The 24,794-nt window shown below is 42.2% G+C and overlaps 1 protein-coding gene across 6 annotated transcripts in view; it reads right to left on the bottom strand.

The window, feature by feature from the left end:
• DCC (DCC netrin 1 receptor) overlaps positions 1 to 24,794 on the bottom strand; it is a 634,243-nt gene that overhangs the window by 101,885 nt on the left and 507,564 nt on the right. For all 6 annotated transcript variants that reach the window (XM_075267856.1, XM_075267865.1, XM_075267883.1 and 3 more), the window contains exons 12-13: positions 21,194 to 21,243; positions 264 to 405 (exon numbers count right to left, since the gene is read on the bottom strand). In XM_075267856.1, the coding sequence (XP_075123957.1) occupies positions 264 to 405; positions 21,194 to 21,243 (192 nt within the window). The remainder of the gene's footprint in view (positions 1 to 263; positions 406 to 21,193; positions 21,244 to 24,794) is intronic.

The raw sequence follows: 24,794 nt of genomic DNA, 5'->3' as shown, positions 1-24,794 counted from the left end.
CAGGGCAACAGAGGCAGTGATTCACAAGGGGAAAACACTGTTTGAATAAGGGGACTCTAATTCGGGCTTCCTCTTAAAGAAGCAATACTTTACAGAGACATCAAACAGTGGCTCATGGTGCAGGGTCTGTGCACATGGGTTTGACATGTACATGAATCCTAATGCTCTTCCCTATCTCATCCATGACTCTAGATACAAGGTTCTTGTCTGAACCATACTATTGTTATGCTCAGTGGTCTGGCATATAACCTGCCATCACTCACCTGTGAACAGGTACCAGAGATTATTGGGCTCTATGGTCTCCAGTTCTCCCCGTCGGGTCGTCTTTCTATGACGGATTTTGTACCCTGTGATGAATCCATTCTGGGTGCCTGATGGGGGCGGCAGCCAGCTAACCTTAATACTCTGAAAAATAAAAAGAATAAACAGATTAAACCTGTAATCTGAGAAGACAATTGTTTTATACAGTTTTCCAAAGCAACATATCATATGTTGTATATTGTATTTCATCTATACAAAAAGTTGTGACTGTACCAGCAGAATAGTGAGCGCAGCTCTGGAGTATAATACAGGATGTAACTCAGGATCAGTACAGGATAAGTAATGTAATGTATGTACACAGTGACTGTACCAGCAGAATAGTGAGCGCAGCTCTGGAGTATAATACAGGATGTAACTCAGGATCAGTACAGGATAATAATGTAATGTATGTACACAGTAACTGCACCAGCAGAATAGTGAGCGCAGCTCTGGAGTATAATACAGGATGTAACTCAGGATCAGTACAGGATAATAATGTAATGTATGTACACAGTGACTGTACCAGCAGAAGAGTGAGCACAGCTCTGGAGTATAATACAGGATGTAACTCAGGATCAGTACAGGATAAGTAATGTAATGTATGTATACAGTGACTGTACCTGCAGAATAGTGAGCGCAGCTCTGGAGTATAATACAGGATGTAACTCAGGATCAGTACAGGATAAGTAATGTAATGTATGTATACAGTGACTGTACCTGCAGAATAGTGAGCGCAGCTCTGGAGTATAATACAGGATAAGTAATGTAATGTATGTACACAGTGACTGTACCAGCAGAATAGTGAGCGCAGCTCTGGAGTATAATACAGGATGTAACAATAATAATACAGGATCATTACTAAATAAATTGAAATATGTAAAAAGTAACTCAAATTTACATCCTGTATATTAGATCTATATACACACTTTATAAATATGTCTAGTGTACGGCCAACAAATGTATGAAAGAAAAAAAAATATAGGTATAAATAAAACATGTCTCAGTACTTATTTGCCAAGAATAAGGAATATCAGTGCCAAGTATATGACATGTAAGATTTCCTGTAATGACTACTGGTAACTTTCAGCTCTCCAGATACTTCTCGCCGGTAGATCTTGTCACGTCTGTGTTCACACCTTTAATGCACTGTGGTCATCTCAAACTTTATCCTTCTTTTCCATTAACTTCTGTAAAGTTACTTCAGACCACTCAGATGTCCTTATAGACGTCTACATAGAGTGAAGGAGAATCCTTGGTGCAGCAGAGCTGAGCTTATTATTTGCACTTTTCATTATCAGCTACTTTTAGTTTTACAGTAAGTCTGAAATAATAAAACCTTGTCGCAAAAGTTCTGTTTCCCGATAAGTATAATATAATTGGCTTTAAGCACCACTAGGGGGGAGCTAACTGCATATGAAGTTATACAGTAAGTGCTTAACTCCCCCTAGTGGTGGCATCTCATAGTTCCTATTATAATGAACAAAACGCAGGGGCGGATGCTTAGTGCTGGGACACACCCACGAGGAGCCCCAAAGTAATCCCATTTCCTGCCCCTGTCACTTTAGGTTCAGTAGAAGCCTTTGGGTCTTCTTGGCACTCACTGGTACTCCCATAGAGAACACAATCTAAATTTAGGGTTAATATATTTTTAGAACGGCTAGAAATCATCAGGACAATGTCTTATTCTTATCCCGTCCTTTGACTTTCACCTCTTGAGGAAAACTCTGAATCCATCACTTTATAAATGAAGAATTTGGCAGGGCTTCTATTACTCAAACGTGAGCGAATATTTCATTCCTCTGATCCCGGGCGATTTGACTGAAGGATTGCCAACAATTTGCCAACTGAGTCATTGAAAAATGTCCAATTTCTTAAATTAGCATAAAAAGAAAATGCATAGAGAAGTGCATTGCAGAAAGTCAATGAACACATGTAGCAGAGCTCAGTTTGCTCTTCGGCAACCCTTTATGTGATATTAAAGAAACGACAGCACTTGGCTACCTCTGTCACTCCCACTGAAGTCAATGGGGTCACATCTGCGTCCACTGGGGGGTTCTCCCACTTGTCCCACAGGATCTCCGTTCTTAGGATCATTAGGATCTCAGCAGTCAGGCTCCCACCAATATACAATTTATCCACTATTGATAAATTAAATTTTTTAGGCATAAGCCCTTTAAGGAGACTGCCTTAAAGGGGTGCAGAGTGTTACACATATTCTGCTAGGCACTCTAAGAGATATGCAAAGAAGTTCTCCTTGCCTGGAAAAGGAAAACTTTCCCTAGCACCACCCTATAGAAGGTCACACCCTATACATCAATGCATTGTTTTCAAGAACCCAAGTGACATGGTCTGGGATCATCCGTAGATAGCAGTTTTGGGGTTATTGCCTCTCATCTATGTGAAATAGGGTAGTGGTTGGCTTGGAGGCAGATTGAAGACGTGGGTCAGGAAGGGTAGTGTGTCTCCTGCCCTCAAAGACATGAGATTAGATGCGACGTGACTGTAGAGAGCTCTGAAGATGGGCGAACCTCTGAAGATTTAATTCATCCTGTGTTTGGATAGAAGTTATTATACTCTGGGGTTTCTATAATGGCTGAAGGCCCAGGGCAGGAGACAAATATAACCTTCTGATATCTCTTCTGGCCTCCTCGTGGCACCCGGTGCTCTGTTTCCAGCTCCTCAGTGACTTCATGTGCCTGGGATCACCATTGAGACCTGTGACAACATGGGCACGGCGGACCTATTTGTCCATCTGTAGTCCAGTTCACCCACAGCCCATCAGTAAAAGATATAAGGCCAACCTAATCAGTGCCGCACCTCCCATGAGGCGACCTGAAGCGAGCGCTTCAGGCGGCGCTATGCCAGGGCCTCAGGGAGGGCGGCATTTTTGCTTCCCTAAGCCAGTCCAGGACAAGCTGTCCTGGACTGGCTTATCACCGAGCGGTGGTTTGGGGAGGCCGCTGAAGCAGCGCTGCTCCAGCAGCCTCCCCTCACGCTCAGGCAGAGCGCAGGCAGTCTCCGGGCCTACTCTCTGCCGGCGAACGGCGCTAAGCCCCGCCCCTTCACTCGGCCACGCCCCGACCCGCCCGGCCACGCCCCCGCCCGAGGCTTTCTGCAGTTAGCCTCGGGTGGCGAAAGTAGCAGGCTCACCCCTGAACCTAATCAAGGCTCACTCATGACCCCCGGTGTTGGACTGGCCTACTAGAGTATTAGAGGATCCTCTGTTGGACCTAGGCTCTAAAGTAATGATGGTCCCACAGAAGGAACCCACATTTGAAGGACACCATGATCTATTTCCTATGGTTTGGAACGTGGGGCCCATGGAATATTAGCCCGATTCTAACATGACATATGTACAAGGTAGAGAACCCTTTCAAGTCATATCCAGTAAATTACCTGTCCAGACTACTCGCCCCATAGGACATGGTTTATGAGCTTATAATGAGCGACCCAGGGGGAAGGAAGATGAAGGGCTCGTGAGCCAGGACGTTGGCCTTGGAATGATAATGAGCATAGTCCTAATCAATGTGAACCCAGTACTCTTAATAATTTAGGAGATTTCCATTTCAAAAAATGCAAATTCCCTGGGCTTTGTTAGCGGTGCACCCTCTCACTGCTCGGGAATACAGATAGTCTGCCTGTGCACAGTAGGGCGGTAATTCACAATACGCATTTGCATCCTCATGGAAGAGCGGCCACAAATCTGGATGCAACTCTACCGTAATTAAATATGCATGCTTACAAAATGAAAAAGCTTTACTTATTCTCACCCAGGAACACGAGTGTAATGACTGCAAAATCCCCACAGACAGATTTATGCAAATATTGTTTTTTTTCTGGAGATGACAAACACTTTACATATTTTATGAACGTGACCCTTGATGCTGCAAATTAGATGACATCACCGCGTGGAATGCACCGGGCGGTCACCGTGGATGGATTTTTTTTGCTGTCTAACATATGAATAATTTAATCTTCTGGTTTTCGAGTGTGTTTTGTAAGGTAAGAGCCAACGCAAAGAACTTTTTGTAGAATTTGTGAGATTTGTGCCTAAACAAAAAACATCACACAGAAATTTTTGTAGAATTTGTGAAATTTCTGCCTACACAAAAACATTGCAAAGAACTTTTTTGCTGAATTTGTGAGATTTGTGTCTAAACAATGCACGGCGTTATGCCGGCGTCTGAATGAGAGAAGGGAGGACAGAGAACAACGGCCCGAAGCTCCAGGATGAATCACTCACATCTCCCCTTCCAGTACCAGCCTACACTCTCCTAAGCCACAAGCCCTGCTTTCTTCCTAGGTCTGTAATACTAGCCTGGGAGGCGGGGGCGCGCACGTCGCTCTGAAAGCATGTGAATGAGAGCGGACCAGACCGAGAAGAATGGAGAGCGGCAGCGGATCTGTGCAGGTAAGTTGAGTGATCTGGATTGGAATTCTGTTCCCAATCTTTTTTAGGCGGGATCGGAACCCGATCGCGATCGTGAAATTTACTTGATTTACTTGATCGGAAAAGATCTATCCTGATCGTTTAACCCTAGTGCAGATAGAACCAAAAGTGAATTTATAATATTTTAGGGTGTCTTCACATGTTTGGCATGACCAAATCATAGGACTCAGCAGTAACCCGGGTGCATGACGTCACCAGGAGAGAATCGGAGGCCCAAAAAGGCAATATCATCCCACAGTCATGCATTTAGAAAGGGTATCGTCCAGATTGGAAAGTGTTTTTAAAAAATTTATATTGAAAGCCCCTTTTAGATTGGGGCCTCACGTGGCATAAACACTATGGTCTATATCAGTGTTCCATAGGGGTAGAAAAAATACATAAAAGAAAATATTCTAGATTATCTCAGAATTAGAGTTGACAGATCGGGATCGGAAAAGATCAGATCCTGATCGGCGATTGAGTAAATTTCACAATCATGATCGGGTTACGATCCCGCCTAAAAAGGAACGGGAACGGAATTCCGATTACCTGCAGAGAACAGCTGCCGCTCCCTGGGGCTCCGGACCATTGTTCTCTGTCCTCTCCTCTCTCATTCAGATGCTGGCAGAGTGCTGCAGAGCACCTCCCTAGGCTAGTGTTACTGATGCTAGGAGTAGTCACAACAAGCCCCGCCTACTCCCAGCATCAGTAACATTAGCCTAGGCAGGTGGGGGCGTGCACGGCGTTCTGCCAGCGTCTGAATGAGAGAGGGGAGGACAGAGAACAAAGGCCCGAAGCTCCGGGATGCGGCAGCGGTTCTGCGCAGGTAACCAGACAGCAGGGTAGACTAAGTAGCCAGTGGATTTTTTAATCACTACCTAGCGTGCAGTCCAAAAATTGAAGCCTTCCGTTTTTGAACTCCACGCTGTGTAGTGAATAGGATCGTTTTTAAAATCCAGTTTTCAATCATTAAAAAATCCCATTGACTTGCATTAGTTTTCGGATGGAAAATGATTGGAATCGGATTTTAAAAGTGATCCTGAAATCTCAAGATCGGCTCAACCCTACTAAGAATATAAAGTTTTTTTGAATTTGCCAATTTCTAAAACGTCATCATGTGCGGTTTTATAGAACGCCAGAAGGCCAACAGTGCGGTATGTGGCCCGGGGCTGGAGATAGCACCACTGTTAATTTCGGTGCCAATATCTCTCCACTGTCAAAAGGGCGGATCTTACAGGCTAGCGCCATCATTGGGTCTTGAGGAATACCCCCTCTGAATTCAGTGCACTGTAAGCTTTCTAGTGGTACATAAAACCGCACATTGATGAGTCCATGAAAGGTCCACTATAAAAATAGTATCAGAACCAGGAGGATTTTATTTTTTAACTTAACTTTATAAAATTTTTCTTTACTTGATACTTTTCAAAACTGAAATCAGAAACGTTAAAATTTGGCAGTTTCCAAAGTTGCGTCACAATTTAGAAATTTTTGAATTTGGTGATTTTAAAAAAATACACCCAAGGTTGACACTTTTGAAAATTATATCCTAATAAGAAATTTTTGAATTTGGTAAGTTTGAGAATTACATCAGAATTTTTAAATTTTTTTGTAAAATTGCATTAAAATCGGTATTTTTGAATTTAGCACTTAGTCATTCTTTTTCCTAAAAAAATTGTAAAATTAGATTCCAAGCGGAGAATTCAAATTTATTGGCCAATTTCATGATAATTGCAATTTGAGGTCTCGCCTTACACTTCGCTCGACTCCCATATATGCAAATTTGCTTAAGCCCCGCCTCTTTGTGGTCCCAATTAGGGCACAGTCTTATGAAAAGAGAGAGGTAGCGGTAACCTTATTTCCATTTAGCTCACATCACGTGCTTGTACTGGAACTTTCAACAGCTAAATACATTGGTAATTATTATTGTAGATGTCGCCTGACCCGAGAAAAATAGCGAATTACCCGGAGGTTACGTGAAAAAGCAACCACAGGCAAATCTATTGATTTCCTGTAAATGAATGGTTACTTGAGAGTATTGTTGCTATGCAGAGGTCTTACCACCTACAACCCACAGCTCTGACTATTTAGCCTTGCCCTCATGTGCAAAGACCCGCCATGCCTGAGCTTTCTCTACTATACACCTACTGGCCCCATTCAGATCGAAAGCACTTAAGCTTATCAATGACTCAAAGGGAACCAATGAGGAGAACAAAGGGGTTCTATACAAAGGGGCGAAGCAATGTCTGAATAGTGAGGTGTAAACAAGAAAAGAAGGACAAACACTTACTGAGGAGAAGTAGCTCAAGATACAAAGACAAGATACACAAAGCCCAGGGATGTCAAGGAAGCCACAGCGAGGGCACATCGTGACTATACATAGGAAGATGGAGCTTGTGAAGGTGGAAAAATACAGAGGTCTGTCAAGGTCCCCTGATAATGTCTAGAACATTATAACAGATTAATCAAGATTATCTATCGCTCATATCTATCTATCTATCTATCTATCTATCTATCTATCTATCTATCTCCTATCTATCTATCTATCTATCTATCTATCTATCTATCTCCTATCTATCTATCTATCTATCTATCTCCTATCTATCTATCTATCTATCTATCTATCTATCTATCTATCTATCTATCTCCTATCTATCTATCTATCTATCTATCTATCTATTTATCTCCTATCTAACTATCTATCTATCTATCTCCTATCTATCTATCTATCTATCTATCTATCTCCTATCTATCTATCTATCTATCTATCTATCTATCTCCTATCTATCTATCTATCTATCTATCTCCTATCCATCTATCTCCTATCTATCTATCTATCTATCTATCTATCTATCTATCTATCTTCTATCTATCTATCTATCTATCTATCTATCTATCTATCTATCTCCTATCTATCTATCTATCTATCTATCTCCTATCTATCTATCTATCTATCTATCTATCTATCTATCTATCTACTTTATCTATCTATCTATTTATCTATTTATGTATGTATGTAAGTGACAGAAGTTTCTAGAATCTCTTTGCTATCCAGTCTGGCCATTACACACATACTGTACATATCGGTATATTCTTTTGCTTACATTCTCTCCATACTATTGCTGTTGTTGTTGTTGCTGTTTTTATGTTACTGCTTTGTCCATCTATAAAAGACATTGAGTGACAAACAAGGCAGAGGCCACGGATAGAACATTCTGACCGGAGATAATTCCGAGCATCATGGCTCCTTTGACACATTGTATTGAGCTGTGTTTGTCCCGGTACTAACAGATTTTAAGAACAGATGCGGCTAATAAACAGTCGGAAAATAAATGTCTGGCGCTCGATGAGGGATGGCGGCCATTAAACCGACTTAATGGTAATAAATGTCAGCAGGGGCTTTTTATGAAGTTCCCTCAATCCATGGAGAGGATGAGCTCAAAATCCAAAAGCTATTAGGCTCCATGTGGGGCGTGAGGTGAAGTGTCGCCCTACCGGTGGTAACTTTACTACTGGGACTAATGGAGGATTTCACTTAAGACATTCCAAGCCATATTGGTTTGTAACTAGTGGAACCGAGTGAACCTATTTTTTTTTTTTTTTTTCTTCAAAAACAGTGCCACTTTTCCCCATGGCTGTCCTTGGTATTGCAGCTCAGCATCATTTACATGGCTATTGCAATAAAACATATAGCTCAAGCACAAGTTTGGTGTTACTTCTTAAAAAATATAAGTGAATGACCCCTTATGGCCCATTTTACTTGGGGCTTCAAGGTCAAACAATTTTTGTTTGAAAAACTTCATTGATGGGCCTTAGGGCTTCCCCGGGACCATTGAGGTCACTCAGGACACCAGAAGAAGCCAGAACATGGTCCTGTTTTATTAATGTCTTTTAACTCAAAAAGTTGGGTGTATATGTCACCCCTTTAACTGATCCCTTTAACACTTTAATAAGTAGAACATTTACAGAAAAATATAGAAAAAAAATTGTCTGAATTCTAAATTGCTCAGGGGCAAAGTAGAAAGAGATGGCACTCCATAAATCTCCCCAAATGTGACCAGTCCCAACTTAATTAGCACCCCGGTCTCTTCCGGACTCTTATTTGCATGGATCTCATCCGCCGGCCGCTACATGACGAGTTTTATTAGAATGAGATTAGTAATGAGTTGGAGATAAGGTTTTTTTACAAGACCAATGTAGAACGGTGACAGGACACGAGCGCTGGTAAAAGCTGTCACTGCTCTGCCGAGCATAATACGCTGCGGACATTTATAATATGTACTGGTATGGAGTGACGTCTGCTCAGTGACGGGGGCAGCAACACACTGCAGAAGGGGATCTATCATCTATCTATCTATCTATCTATCTATCTATCTATCTATCTATCTATCTATTTCTCTATCTCCTATCTATCTATCTATCTATCTATCTATCTCCTATCTATCTATCTATCTATCTATCTCCTATCTATCTATCTATCTATCTATCTATCTATCTATCTCCTATCTATCTATCTATCTATCTATCTATTTCTCTATCTCCTATCTATCTATCTATCTATCTATCTATCTCCTATCTATCTATCTATCTATCTATCTATCTATCTATCTATCTCCTATCTATCTATCTATCTATCTATCTATCTCCTATCTATCTATCTATCTATCTATCTATCTATCTATCTCCTATCTATCTATCTATCTATCTATCTATCTATCTATCTATCTATCTCCTATCTATCTATCTATCTATCTATCTATCTCCTATCTATCTATCTATCTATCTATCTCCTATCTATCTATCTATCTATCTATCTATCTATCTATCTATTTCTCTATCTCCTATCTATCTATCTATCTATCTATCTATCTATCTATCTATCTCCTATCTATCTATCTATCTATCTATCTATCTATCTCCTATCTATCTATCTATCTATCTATCTATCTATCTATCTATCTATTTCTCTATCTCCTATCTATCTATCTATCTATCTATCTATCTCCTATCTATCTATCTATCTATCTATCTATCTATCTATCTATCTCCTATCTATCTATCTATCTATCTATCTATCTCCTATCTATCTATCTATCTATCTATCTATCTATCTATCTATCTATCATCTATTATCTATCTATCTATCTATCTATCTATCTATCTATCTCCTATCTATCTATCTATCTATCTATCTATCTATCTATCTCCTATTTATCTATCTATCTATCTATCTATCTATCTATCTATCTCCTATCTATCTATCTATCTATCTATCTATCTCCTATCTATCTATCTATCTATCTATCTATTATCTTTCTATCTATCTATCTATCTATCTCCTATCTATCTATCTATCTATCTATCTATCTATCTATCTATCTATCTATCTATCTATCTACATCTCTATCTATCTATCTATCTATCTATCTATCTATCTATCTATCTATCCCATATCTATCTACACACAGACACACACACAACAGCACGTTTTTCTCACATCTACTTTGGAGTGCCCCATAAGACAACAACCCGCAGCTCACCAAACACAATACCAAGGCCTCTAAAATTAAGATACCCCTGTGACCTTTGTGACACCCCATATGTCCCCTTACATAGTAGCCCCAGTGACCCCTTACTGTATCTTCTCCTCCTTTGCTATTGCTGAGCCCTGACACATCCCAATCTCCGCAGCAGAACTTCTCACTACTTCGCTCATGTTCTGGAAAGTCTTTCTTTGCCTCGTGCCCTTGTTTCACTTCCGAAAAAAATTTCCCTTGTATTAATCCCAGTGCAGACGTACAAACTAATAAAAAACATGTCTTTAATGAACTTACATAAAACCATTAAAATGTAAATGCTACGGAGGCGACGTTACCTGGTGCCGGCGATATTTGTAATACGAGACTCCTCGGCTTGTGAAGATGAAAGCGTTTGTGCTATTTGTGATGGAATAGACGCTCGTGTGTCTCCTAGGCGGGAAGAGGAGGAAAAATCCGCAGAGAAACTTTTTTTTTCATATTGATTTTGCTATAACTTTGATGTTCAAATTGGATTGCTGTGATTTCCACAAACCATAGAACCTCCAGCCTCAGGCCCATTAAGTCAATAGCCCCAAAAAAACGGAACTTTCCGAAAGAAAACAATGGAAAAGTGTTAATATTAATCTTGTAGCGGGGTAAATTTACCTTGGGGACCTGACGGGGATTTAGCCTAGATGCCTATGTTCTACATGAAATCAAATATTATGTATTCAGCGAGCGCTCAGAGCGACACCAAGGTAATAATCCGACAGAAATATCCTTCACCGGAGAATCATTTAAACCTTCAAGATCTTTCTCTTTTTATGGCTGAAAAACAATTATATCTGTAGTTAGAACACAAAATGGCTCCGGAATTAAATGTATCTGCTATAGATGTAAAGTTTATTAGATCAGGCAGCTGTAACCTTGATACACCAAGGAGTTGGATCATCGAGCGTCATCATTCAGGCCTGGAGGTCATGGAGAGGTCTTACGAGGACTATGGTGTCTTGGAACCGTCAGGAGAAACGATTCCTTCGTCTATAAAGATTGTAGGTGATCTTTGGTACCGTCAAGTGTCATCAGTCAGGTCTGGAGGTCTCACAAGGATTAGGGTTTCTCTCGTCCATCTTGGATAACGATTCCTTCATCTGTATGGATCACATGCAAGGTGGACAGATCTTTGGTACCATCAAGAGTCATCCATTAGGTCTGGAGGTCATTGAGAGGTCTAACAATGATTATGGTTTCTCTGACCCATCGTGGATAATGATTCCTTCATCTATATGGATGACCTGCAAGGTGGACTGATCTTTGATAACAGTGGCGTTACTAAGAATGGCGGAGCCCCGATGCCGAAATTTTGACATGCCCCTGCACACAGTATTATACCCCATAGTGGCCCCTGCACACAGTATTATGTCCCAATAGTGGCCCCTGCACACAGTATTATGTCCCAATAGTGGCCCCTGCACACAGTATTATCCCCCATTGTGGCCCCTGCACACAGTATTATGTCCCCATAGTGGCCCCTGCACACAGTATTATCCCCCATTGTGGCCCCTGCACACAGTATTATGCTCCATAGTGGCCCCTGCACACAGTATTATGTCCCATAGTGGCCCCTGCACACAGTATTATCCCCCATAGTGGCCCCTGCACACAGTATTATGTCCCATAGTGGCCCCTGCACACAGTATTATCCCCCATTGTGGCCCCTGCACACAGTATTATGCTCCATAGTGACCCCTGCATACAGTATTATTCCCCATAGTGGCCCCTGCGCACAGTATTATCCCCCATAGTGGCCCCTGCACACAGTATTATCCCCCATAGTGGCCCCTGTACACAGTATTATGCCCCATAGTGGCCCCTGCACACAGTATTACGCCCCATAGTGGCCCCTGCACACAGTATTATGCCCTATAGTGGTCCCTGTATACAGTATTATCCCCCAAAGTGGCCCCTGCACACAGTATTATGCCCCATAGTGGCCCCTGCACACAGTATTACGCCCCATAGTGGCCCCTGCACACAGTATTATGCCCTATAGTGGTCCCTGTATACAGTATTATCCCCCAAAGTGGCCCCTGCACACAGTATTATCCCCCATAGTGGCCCCTGCACACAGTATTATCCCCCAAAGTGGCCCCTGCACACAGTATTATGCCCCATAGTGGCCCCTGCACACAGTATTATGTCCCATAGTGACCGCTGCACACAGTATTATGCCCCATAGTGGCCCCTGCACACAGTATTATCCCCCATAGTGGCCCCTGCACACAGTATTACGCCCCATAGTGGCCCCTGCACACAGTATTATGCCCTATAGTGGTCCCTGTACACAGTATTATCCCCCATAGTGGCCCCTGCACACAGTATTATGCCCCATAGTGGCCCCTGCACACAGTATTATGTCCCATAGTGGCCCCTGCACACACTATTATGCCCCATAGTGGCCCCAGTACACAGTATTATCCCCCATAGTGGCCCCTGCACACAGTATTACGCCCCATAGTGGCCCCTGCACACAGTATTATGCCCCATAGTGGTCCCCTGCACACAGTATTATGTCCCCATAGTGGCCCCTGCACACAGTATTATGACCCATAGTGACTCCTGCACACAGTATTATCCCCCATAGTAGCCCCTGCACACAGTATTATGTCCCATAGTGGCCCCTGCACACAGTATTATGTCCCATAGTGGCCCCTGCACACACTATTATGCCCCATAGTGGCCCCAGTACACAGTATTATGCCCCATAGTGGCCCCTGCACACAGTATTATGCCCCATAGTGACCCCTGCACACAGTATTATGCCCCATAGTGACCCCTGCAGACAGTATTATGTCCCATAGTGACCCCTGCACACAGTATTATGCCCCATAGTGACCCCTGCACACAGTATTATGCCCCATAGTGACCCCTGCACACAGTATTATGCCCCATAGTGGCCCCTGCACACAGTATTATCCCCCATAGTGGCCCCTGCACACAGTATTACGCCCCATAGTGGCCCCTGCACACAGTATTATGCCCTATAGTGGTCCCTGTACACAGTATTATCCCCCATAGTGGCCCCTGCACACAGTATTATGTCCCATAGTGGCCCCTGCACACACTATTATGCCCCATAGTGGCCCCAGTACACAGTATTATCCCCCATAGTGGCCCCTGCACACAGTATTACGCCCCATAGTGGCCCCTGCACACAGTATTATGCCCCATAGTGGTCCCCTGCACACAGTATTATGTCCCCATAGTGGCCCCTGCACACAGTATTATGACCCATAGTGACTCCTGCACACAGTATTATCCCCCATAGTAGCCCCTGCACACAGTATTATGTCCCATAGTGGCCCCTGCACACAGTATTATGTCCCATAGTGGCCCCTGCACACACTATTATGCCCCATAGTGGCCCCAGTACACAGTATTATGCCCCATAGTGGCCCCTGCACACAGTATTATGCCCCATAGTGACCCCTGCACACAGTATTATGCCCCATAGTGACCCCTGCAGACAGTATTATGTCCCATAGTGACCCCTGCACACAGTATTATGCCCCATAGTGACCCCTGCACACAGTATTATGCCCCATAGTGACCCCTGCACACAGTATTATGCCCCATAGTGACCCCTGCACACAGTATTATGCCCCATAGTGACCCCTGCACACAGTATTATGCCCCATAGTGACCCCTGCACACAGTATTATGCCCCATAGTGACCCCTGCAGACAGTATTATGTCCCATTGTGGACACCCATGAACAATTATTATACTCTGTGGTCTTTTCAGACCCCAGAGTATAATAATCAGAGATCCAGGGGAGGATACAAACATAAAAAAACACTGTTACTTACCTCTCCTTAGCTCTGATGCGGTGCCTGCTGATATCGGCCATCTTCAATGACGTACGAAACGTCACTTGACCTGGGCCTGTGTTGTGATGGAGAAGGACACAGGCCCCGGCCATTTGACATCAGAGACATCACAAAAGTAGGCCTGAAGCCAGTCTGGAGCCAGGAGAGGTATATAACTCTGTTTTTTCATGCTCCCTCACCTTCCCTGGGCATCCAATTATTATACTCAGGGGTCTTTTCAGTGTTTGTGGGCCCGTGGCGTCACTTACAGATCCTGGTCCTGCTCACAGCATCCTCCACAGAAGGAGAAGCGCAGGCGGCCATGGGCAGGAACCAGAATCGGTAAGTAAATAGGACTCATTACCGGTCAGTCCCAGGCCCTGTGGCAGCTACTACTGCTGCTACCCTGGTAGATAAGCCCCTGTTTGGTACGAAAAAGTGTCAGGACTGGAGATGTCTTATAAAAGACTATGGTTTCTATGGGGAAATGATTCCTTCATCTATATAGATCATGTGCAAGGTGGATTAACCTTTCTGGTATTAGAGCAGCAGTCAAGATAGATAGAGAACTCTTTGGATAATCCCTAGAAGTTAGAAGGATCCCTTTAAATGTAGACTGCAAAGTGACCCCTCCCCGCTGTGACCACCAGTGATCAACTGGAATATGTGGACTCATAGCCATAGACAATAGTTCTGCATGAGAGCTGTATACACAAAGCGAACTGATATTTTTTATTCAAAGATATTTGCAGTTGCATCATCCACTGTATTACTGCAAATGCCCTGGAGCAATAAAAACATTGTTGCAAAAATATTCATACCCTTCAATATTAACCAGTGCCGCTATGTCCCATAGTCCATGGCAGACATTGCCCTGTGTAGAGGGGAGAAGAAAGTAACAGATGGTCCATAATTGTGGCGGCAGAATGTGCAAGAGCGGAATCCTAATCCTCTTGTCTCGCTCGGACAAAGCACGGGGCTAGATAATCTGCCAATGCGCCGAGAACAAGGAGAATGAAGCAGAATTGATCTGTTCTTCTGTCCAGGAAGCACTTAGTGGCGTTTGCCTTTTTTGGGAGCTTAGCGCTTATTAGCCACATAATGAGCGGTTGCTTTGCAGCATCAGGGATAAGTAACCTGTGGCTTTTCCAGCTTTGGTGACGGCGCTGGAGCGAATGCGACGAGACAATGAGCAGTAAATATCACCCAAGAGGCTCTCGCTCGGGTCACTGCGTAAATTAAAGTTGACCTCAAACTATAAAACTGCTTTCCATAAATGTATAGTGCGGGTGAATAGAAGAAACGTTCTCATATATTCTATTACAGAAATCTGTTTCCTTCTCCCCTTATTAGACTCTCCTCCCTCTTCCCTCACCTCAAAAACAGAAGTCTAAGGAGCTGATATGGGCGGGGGCTTTGTTAACCGATTTATTGCCTCAATCATTGTATCTTATCAAAAGAATTCACTTAGTCCCGTTGCAGTAGAGCTTTGCAGTAGTTTCTTCCCTTCTCCACAGACTTCTATGTAAAAAGTAACTTAGTCTGATAAATGGAGAAGAGAACAGATTTCTTTAATAAGATATATTACAAAGTTTCTTCTATTCCCTGTACTATTCATTTCTAAAAGTTTATTTTATAACCAGAGGTACACTTTAACTGAATGACAACAGCTACATGATCATAATAAACGTAAAGGGGAACCCAGTGAGGAATCCATATCCAGCATTGTGGAATAGGTCAGGACTGATGTATGTAAGCAATGATACAAATAGTTTACAGAGCATTGCCAAGGCTGGATAAGATTGTAACAAACCTTCAGCTGTGGGAAGCGCTGTATAGTGCACTCCAACACAAGCTTATATTCTTCTTGTAAGTTTGTTGTTTTTTCCCACACTCCAAAAACATAATAAGGCTTATTTGGATTTCAATTTTTAGATTTCAAACCCGACTGTAGAGCTGACAATCTATGTACAGTACTACAGAATACGTTGGTGCTATATCAAAGAGTAATATAAAAAATAAAGCATATACTCAATAATTTATTGCAGTCATTATATATATATATATATATATATATATATATATATATATAATGAAGATAGCATAATGAAGATAAGATAAGAGCCTTATCAGAGAGGAATACCTCTTTCTGCTTTAACCAAAGCCCCCCCTCTCCTAGAACAGCATTCACTCCGACTACCACTGCTGTATCTATCTTATGCATGTCTCAGGTGATTCATCTCTATAGAAGTCTATGGAGAGGGTAAGGGGAGGAATAAGACAAGAAACAAGGCTTTCATTCTGACCCTAGAGATTTCATAGTCACAGAAGTTTATGCACATTAGTTCATGTCAATACTTCTCTACCTATGTCCTGCACTAGTGAAAGTTATAAAGCAGATTCTCCTTTTCTCACTGTGCGCAGTACATGGCAGAAGTCTCCAGCTATCAGTTCAGAGAGGACTGCAAATTCCAGCTACAATGTATACAATGTCCAGAAATAGCGTTACTCCTCATGTACACACACACTGAAGCTTATCCGGAAAAAGTAGATGGAAGGACAGGAACGCTTTAAGCATTACAAGTCTACTAGTCTCAGGGATGACATTCATATTTCAATATGAGCTGCGCGAGTGACAAACTCATCTCTGCCGCGCGAGTACTCTCTAAAAAGCCATTCCCCAACCGTTTAGCAAGCGCTCGTTCACAAGAGAGAGAAACCCTTTGGAGAGGTGGTTTTGGAGCGCCGTCCTCCATGGCCTCTCTCCTGGATGTCGGATGATGAGTGATTTGGAGTGATTGATTAGGGTCACAATAAGAGTCACTTGTGGGAAAATAATGGGTCAGTCACTTCATCTCCGGCTCTTATTCTAATCCGGCTATGGCTGACTGCCTTCCTATTTATGATAAATGTCAGGAGGATGGAGCCGTGCCTACACGACGAGCCTCTTCTCCATCAGCGGCGGCCATTCTGGCGGTGATTGACGGCGGCATTACGGCCGTAAAGCCCTTTGATTAGTATTTTTGGTTATTTTTATTATTACTATAAAGCGACACAAACTGTCCTCTTAACTTTGTGTGTTTTATTTGAGCGCACGGCGCAGCCGTTGTCTCCTGCAAACCTATTAAGGAAGGATGCTTTATGGGCTCGGCGTTACGGTTTATTTTCGTTATTTATGACGCAGCTTTTGTGCAGTTTGGTAGAGAATATAAATGGCAAATTGACCTGATATACAACCTCGCTGCTCCACGTCCACTCGTGATACACAGCGTCTTAGTACGTGTGCACAGTGGCGCTGAGTGAAGGATTATGGGAGCCGACTCAGTAAGATACACATAGTGCGGTATATAACACATTGCAGTCTAACATTGCAGGTATAAAACATCACGGCTTCAAAGGGGGTGAAGGTTCTTCCTTCCTATTTATTTTTGGCTCACATTCGAATTGGTCCTTGTTATTGCTTTGTACTTGCTGGCTATTTATTCTTGATGTTTTGTTACCTGTATTCTTATTCCTGACCTATGGTTGACTGTTCTCTTGGATTTTGATTCTGTATTGCGATGCTCGACTGTTACCGGCCACTTGGCTATCTGCCCTCCCTTTTGTTGTTGTTTGTCTTGTCTGCGTTCTGTGTCATCACCTATATCTAAGAAGGGACTGTCGCACAGTTGTCGTCTGTCACCTAGGACAATTCAGGGTTTACCAGCAGTTACTGGGGAATTACTCTGCTAGCAATTCCCTTGCAATAGATAGCTATAAATACATATGTATATATACATATGTACAAATGCAATATGTATATATTGCTAGATACAATAGATAGATAGATAGGAGATAGATATATAGATAGATAGATAGATAGATAGATAGATAGATAGGAGATAGATAGATAGGAGATAGATAGATAGATAGATAGATAGATAGATAGATAGATAGGAGATAGATATATAGATAGATAGATAGATAGATAGATAGATAGATAGGAGATAGATAGATAGATAGATAGATAGATAGATAGATAGATAGGAGATAGATAGATAGATAGATAGATAGATAGATAGATAGATAGGAGATAGATAGGTATGAGATAGATAGATAGATAGATAGATAGATAGATAGATAGATAGATAGATAGATAGGAGATAGATAGATAGATAGATAGATAGATAGATAGATAGGTATGAGATAGATAGATAGATAGATAGATAGATAGGAGATAGATAGATAGATAGATAGATATGAGATAGATAGATAGATAGATAGATAGATAGATAGATAGGAGATAGATAGATAGATAGATATGAGAGAGATAGATAGATAGATAGATAGATAGATAGATAGATAGGAGATAGATAGATAGATAGATAGATAGATAGGAGATAGATAGATAGATAGATAGATATGAGATAGATAGATAGATAGATAGATAGATAGATAGATAGGAGATAGATAGATAGATAGATAGATAGATAGATAGGAGATAGATAGATAGATAGATAGATAGATAGATAGATAGATAGATATGAGATAGATAGATAGATAGATAGATAGATAGATAGGAGATAGATAGGTATGAGATAGATAGATAGATAGATAGATAGATAGATAGGAGATAGATAGATAGATAGATAGATAGATAGATAGGAGATAGATAGATAGATAGATAGATAGATAGATAGATAGATAGATAGGAAGGAAATGGAAAAAATGGCAGCACTCCAATATTTAGAAAAAGTGTGAGTTTTTTTCTACTAGATAGATAGATAGATAGATAGATACTGAAGATAGATAGATAGATAGATAGATAGATAGATAATCTGATAGGAGATAGATAGATAGATAGATAGGAAGGAAATGGAAAAAATGGCAGCACTCCAATATTTAGAAAAAGTGTGAGTTTTTTTCTACTAGATAGATAGATAGATAGATAGATAGATAGATAGATAGATAGATAGATAGATAGGGGATAGACAGATAGATGAGATAGATAGATAGATAGATAGATAGATAGATAGATAGGAGATAGATAGATAGATAGATAGATAGATAGATAGATAGATAGATAGATAGATACTGAAGATAGATAGATAGATAGATAGATAGATAGATAGATAGATAGATAGATAGATAGATAGATAGATAGATAGATACTGAAGATAGATAGATAGATAGGAGATAGATAGATAGATAGATAGATAGATAGATAGATAGATAGATAGATAGGAGATAGATAGATAGATAGATAGATAGATACTGAAGATAGATAGATAGATAGATAGATAGATAGATAGATAGATAGATAGATAGATAGATAGGAGATAGATATGAGATAGATAGATAGATAGATAGATAGATAGATAGATAGATAGGAGATAGATAGATAGATAGATAGATAGATAGATAGATAGATAGGAGATAGATAGATAGATAGATAGATAGATAGATAGATAGATAATCTGATAGGAACACAGAGAACACTTATCAGTTGTTACTTTAGAGAAAAGATTTCCTTCCGATGTTCCGGGGGATAGTACTCGCAGCAGACGTCTATTTCAATAACTCGTCTTACAGGAGAATGAGGTGTAACGTTGTATAATGGAGAATTTGTTTGACAAAATAAAAGTAAGGAGAGCTACAAAATATTTATTTTAGTAACAATTACAGTAACCGCAGCCGTTGTGGAGATTTCTGCTGTGATCTTCAATCTGAGAGCGAGGAAATATAATACTGCTATTACCGATCAATATTTGTAAGCATTCAAATACCTTCCCGGGCGCCGAGTCTGCCGTAATGGTGGCGCTTATCTGAGTGATTATGGTGCACAGTCTCTATTACATCTATAGCGGATATATTTTATATCCTTCTTTACATTCTTTTATTGTATCCAAGCTCAGAGTTATACTAAACCAAATTCAATACATTGCTCTATATACTGTATATTGCTTAGTGAAGTGCTTCAAAAATCACTGTGAAGATTTGGAGGAAGGCTTAGTATGGAAACAGGATTTTCTCTATGGAGAGACTTCCTGCTCTGTGGAGATCACTTTGCAGAAGTTATCATAATATCATATAGTTACTGATAAAATCCCAGGAAACTTTATGACCACCCGGGGCGCACCACTTTCTCACCCCAGACTGTCCACTTTGGGGAACAACCATGCCCCCTACATAGATGGCCGTGCCCCCATCTCTCCTGTACCTTTCCAAAATTTTTGCCAACTATGTTATCAGAGGCAGGATTATAATATCAGATCACACATACACACAGTTAACACAGGACACACCATTCACAAAAGGTGATGTCTCAGTTGAGCTCCTCCTCCCTATATATGGGCATGCTCTGTACACAGGTCACAGAGCATGCCCACAACACTTTTCCACAGAAGTCAACTCCAGACAATAGGCTCCTAGGATCATAAAATGGTGGTAGATAAATCTCCAAATGCTAGTAATGAAAACCTAAAAACACTCCTAACAGCTCTTTTCTATAGCCCCGCCATTCCTGAGCAAGCAGTGCTGGCATTTTTGGTGCCCAATATGCTAACTAACTAATGCCAAATGGGTGGTGTCAGATAGGAGGAGATAAGAGGGCTTAATCCTGAGCTTTGACACAGTTTGATAGAAGCTCTGATTGAGTCACGACCCCTTGTCTGCTCTTGCGTGACACCACCCACTTGACATTAGAGAGTCTAGTTACCAAAACTAACTGTACTGATTGCTCAGGAATGGTGGGGGCTATAGAAAAAATTCCAACTGCACTGGAATCAGTGGACCCACAACTATTAAATGACAAGAAGAGCTTGAGATGGTGGAGTCGGGGAAAAGTCCTCTTTAAGAACCCCTCAAGAAACATGTGCCGACAATAGAAAGCTAAGCAAAACAGAAAACAATTAGAAGAAAATGTATAGGTTTCACTATCTGGTTTTCATCATCAAAAAATATCTAGGTGATACAATCCCATCAATAATGTATGCAAACTCACTGCTACGAATTCTGGAAAGCCGCCATACAGAATACAGCTGGGAAATTCAGATCTTGGATATTTTTGACAAACAATAGCAATAATAATAGAAACTTACCCTGGAGTTCACCACTTCTAAGGAGACATTCTGGGGCATTGCGCTCGGCACTGGAAGAAAACAAAACCATGTGTAAGAATGTATACAAAAATAATACATGTATAGTAAGGGTTAAAGGAAGTGTCAAAAATGACCCAGACCCAGGGACATATCCATCCTAGGCCCCAATGGAAGAAAAAATCGGAATATACCCCATTGGTATCATCTTAAAGTAATATTACTTAAAGAACCCCCTGTTCTCCATCCACACAACCATCGCTGTTTACGTATTTTTTTTGCTCCCAGGTCCATCCATACACCTCAGGGTTCAGATCAGACTCCAATCACAGGCCTCAGGGGTGACCTCGGGCGAATGATATCACCAGAAACCCAACAGAGGACCCGGAAAGAGCTGAGGACACCAAGGTGAGTATAATTTTTTTGGGGTTGGATCCCAAAATATAATAATTTCACTTCCGATTCTATACAAACATGTTCGACCCAAAACAAATCTATGTGCTGAACAAACAGAACCTGAAACTGAACAAATCTTTAGAGGTTCACTCCTCCTTACCCATGATGCCTCAGCACATCACAAGAGCAGCTAGAGCTAGTGCCGTATCAGTGCAGCATCACATGGGCAGCTAGAGCTAGTGCCATCTGAGCACAGCGCCACATGGGCAGCTAGAGGTAGTGCCATCTCAGCACAGCATCACATGAGCAGCTAGAGCTAGTGCCATCTCAGCACAGCATCACAAGGCCAGCTAGAGCTAGTGCCATCTCAGCACAGATCACATGGGCAGCTAGAGGTAGTGCCATCTCAGTGCAGCATCACATGAGCAGCTAGAGCTAGTGCCATCTCAGCACAGATCACATGGGCAGCTAGAGGTAGTGCTGTATCAGTGCAGCATCACATGGGCAGCTAGAGCTAGTGCCCTATCAGTATAGCATCACATGAGCAGCTAGAGCTAGTGCCATCGCAGCACAGCATCACATGAGCAGCTAGAGCTAGTGCCATCTCAGCACAGCATCACATGGGCAGCTAAAGCTAGTGCCTTATCAGTGCAGCATCACATGAGCAGCTAGAGCTAGTGGCATCTCAGCCAGCTCAGCATCACATGGGCAGCTAGAGCTAGTACCATCTCAGCACAGCATCACATGAGCAGGTAGAGCTAGTGCCATCTCAGCATAGCAGCACATGGGCAGCTAAAGCTAGTGCCGTATCAGTGCAGCATCACATGAGCAGGTAGAGCTAGTGCCATCTCAGCCAGCACAGCATCACAAGGGCAGCTAGAGTCAGTTCCATCTCAGCACAGATCACATGGGAAGCTAGAGCTAATGCCATCTCAGCACAGCATGACAAGGGCAGCTAGAGCTAGTGCCATCTCAGCACAGATCACATGGGAAGTTAGAACTAGTGCCATCTCAGCACAGCATCACAATGGCAACTAGAGATAGTGCCATATCAGTGCCACATCACATGGGCAGCTAGAGCTATTGCTGTCTCTGTCTGCTTGGAGATAGTGTGATTATCCTTTTCTGTTCATATTCTTCTAAGACTGTTCACACTGTTGTTTCTCAGTCCATTGTTCTGATCTGTCATAGGATCAGAACAATGGATTGAACACAAGACGTTATCTTCCATTTAAAACAATATCAAAGAAGACAGAAGAAAGTTTCCACCTTGTTTTCAACCTTACGATCTATCTGCGATCTATCTGCACCTGTCATACTATTACCTTTTCAGTCCATTGTTCTGATCCTGAACAAAAGACTAAAATAACAGAGTACGAATCCAGTCTAAGTAATATTTTCTGCTTTTTTATTGTCGAAGATGGCGCGGTGTGAAACATCTCAGCGTTCACCTAGGCTTCTGATCCCATAAAGACATTACAGATTATTTTTAAAGTGTCGCTTGATTATTTCCGTCCCTACATTTCATGTGGCAACATATAAAAGCAATGCAACGTCAGCCAGTCTAGCGTGTACCGAGCGTGCGAATATGACAGCCCCGCAATTAAAGCTGACTTCAGCTCTGATCTTTTTTGTAACAGGGCGCGAGGCAATCACAATGTGTGCGTTCTGCTGTGACACATGTCAGTTAGTGACAACACCGCACCGCGTGACAACTCCGCCACTGTAAGGAAACAACGTAAGAAAGCTCTTATTACCGATTCCTTCTGCCGCAGAATAGAAAGGCACGCTGGATGTCTTAGAAAAATAGGAACATGTTTTTTCTTTATAGCTTTCCTTTATATTTCATACAATTCATAGAACGTGCGGTAATGAAATAGTTAGTACATTAAAGGGCACTTGATCTCCGAAACGGTCTCTTTAAATCAAGCACCTTATACAGAGGTGTCCTCTCTTACCTATCAGTAGATTTCCAATAGGACAAATTCTTAACAATATTAAAGGGGTTTTCCAAGCTTTATACATTGATGACCTATCTACATCCGGAACAGTGATCTAAAGTGGCTGCAGCACTCCCTGAGCACCACTTCTCCTTCATAGGCCAAGTGACATCACGTTCTTCGGTCACCTGGCCTGTACACCTCTCGGTCCCATTCAAGTGAATGGAGCTAACCTGTGATACCAAGCACAGCCACTATATAATGTATGGCGCTGTACTTTGTAAGCAGTGAACAGGCTTTGGGGCTTACCTGAATACAGAGGTCTCTTTAAACAACTGATTAGCGGGGTCTCGAAAGTTGGACCCTTGCCAGTCAATTGATGACCTACCCAAAAGGTTTAAGCCTGGAAAACCCTATAAAAAATGTTAAACCCTGGACAGGCTGCAACCTGGGTGGCCACCAAACTGCTCAGCAGCATACGTATTCAAAGTTGATTTTCTTGGTAGCACTACCTACCCCAACGACAGCAAAAGGGGCTAAGAAGAAATTTTGGTGCTGGTAGACCCCCTATATCAGGGGTGCCCAATACGTCGATCGCGATCTACCGGTCGATCGCAATGGACATATGGGTCGATCGTGGGATGCAGCCAGGGATCCCTGGTGTCTGTCCAGACTCAGCCTGCACTGTGAACAAGCACTCCGGACCCTTGCAGGCCGGGCAGCAGCAGCTCCGGGGGATGACGTGCTCCCCGCTCTTAGGGATGGAGGGAGCCGGGGTGCTGCTTGTTCACAGTGCAGGCTGAGAGTCATCTACGGACCCCAGCCTGCCAGTGTCCAGAGCTAACTCTCAGCCTGCACTGTGAACAAGCAGACAGCGGGGATCCCTGGGCGGCCACAGAACGCCGCTGTCTCCTGCTCTCACGCTCCGCCCGGCCCTGCCAACATGCCTGGCCCCACCCACAGACACGCCCCACCTCGCCCACAGGCCCGCTCCGGCCCCACCCACAAGAAGTGGGTAGTAGATCATTGGACTTGGTCATGTTATAAAGTAGCTCACATGCTGAAAAAGTGTGAGCACCCCTGCTTTATATAGAGAACCGATTCCCGATCTAAACTATCTACATAAGTGTCTATGACAATACACACTGGTAGCATGTGGTATATTTGCCCCATAATACATAAGGGGAGATTTACTAAGCAAAATGTGCAGAATAATTTGTGCCAAAAAACTGTCTGCCATGTCTCGCACCACATTTAGTAAGTGTTTT

Source organism: Leptodactylus fuscus, chromosome 1, assembly GCF_031893055.1.
Source record: "Leptodactylus fuscus isolate aLepFus1 chromosome 1, aLepFus1.hap2, whole genome shotgun sequence".
Taxonomy (NCBI): domain Eukaryota; kingdom Metazoa; phylum Chordata; class Amphibia; order Anura; family Leptodactylidae; genus Leptodactylus; species Leptodactylus fuscus.
Note: the sequence above shows the minus strand (reverse complement) of the source record. Positions and strands in the feature narration are given on the sequence as shown.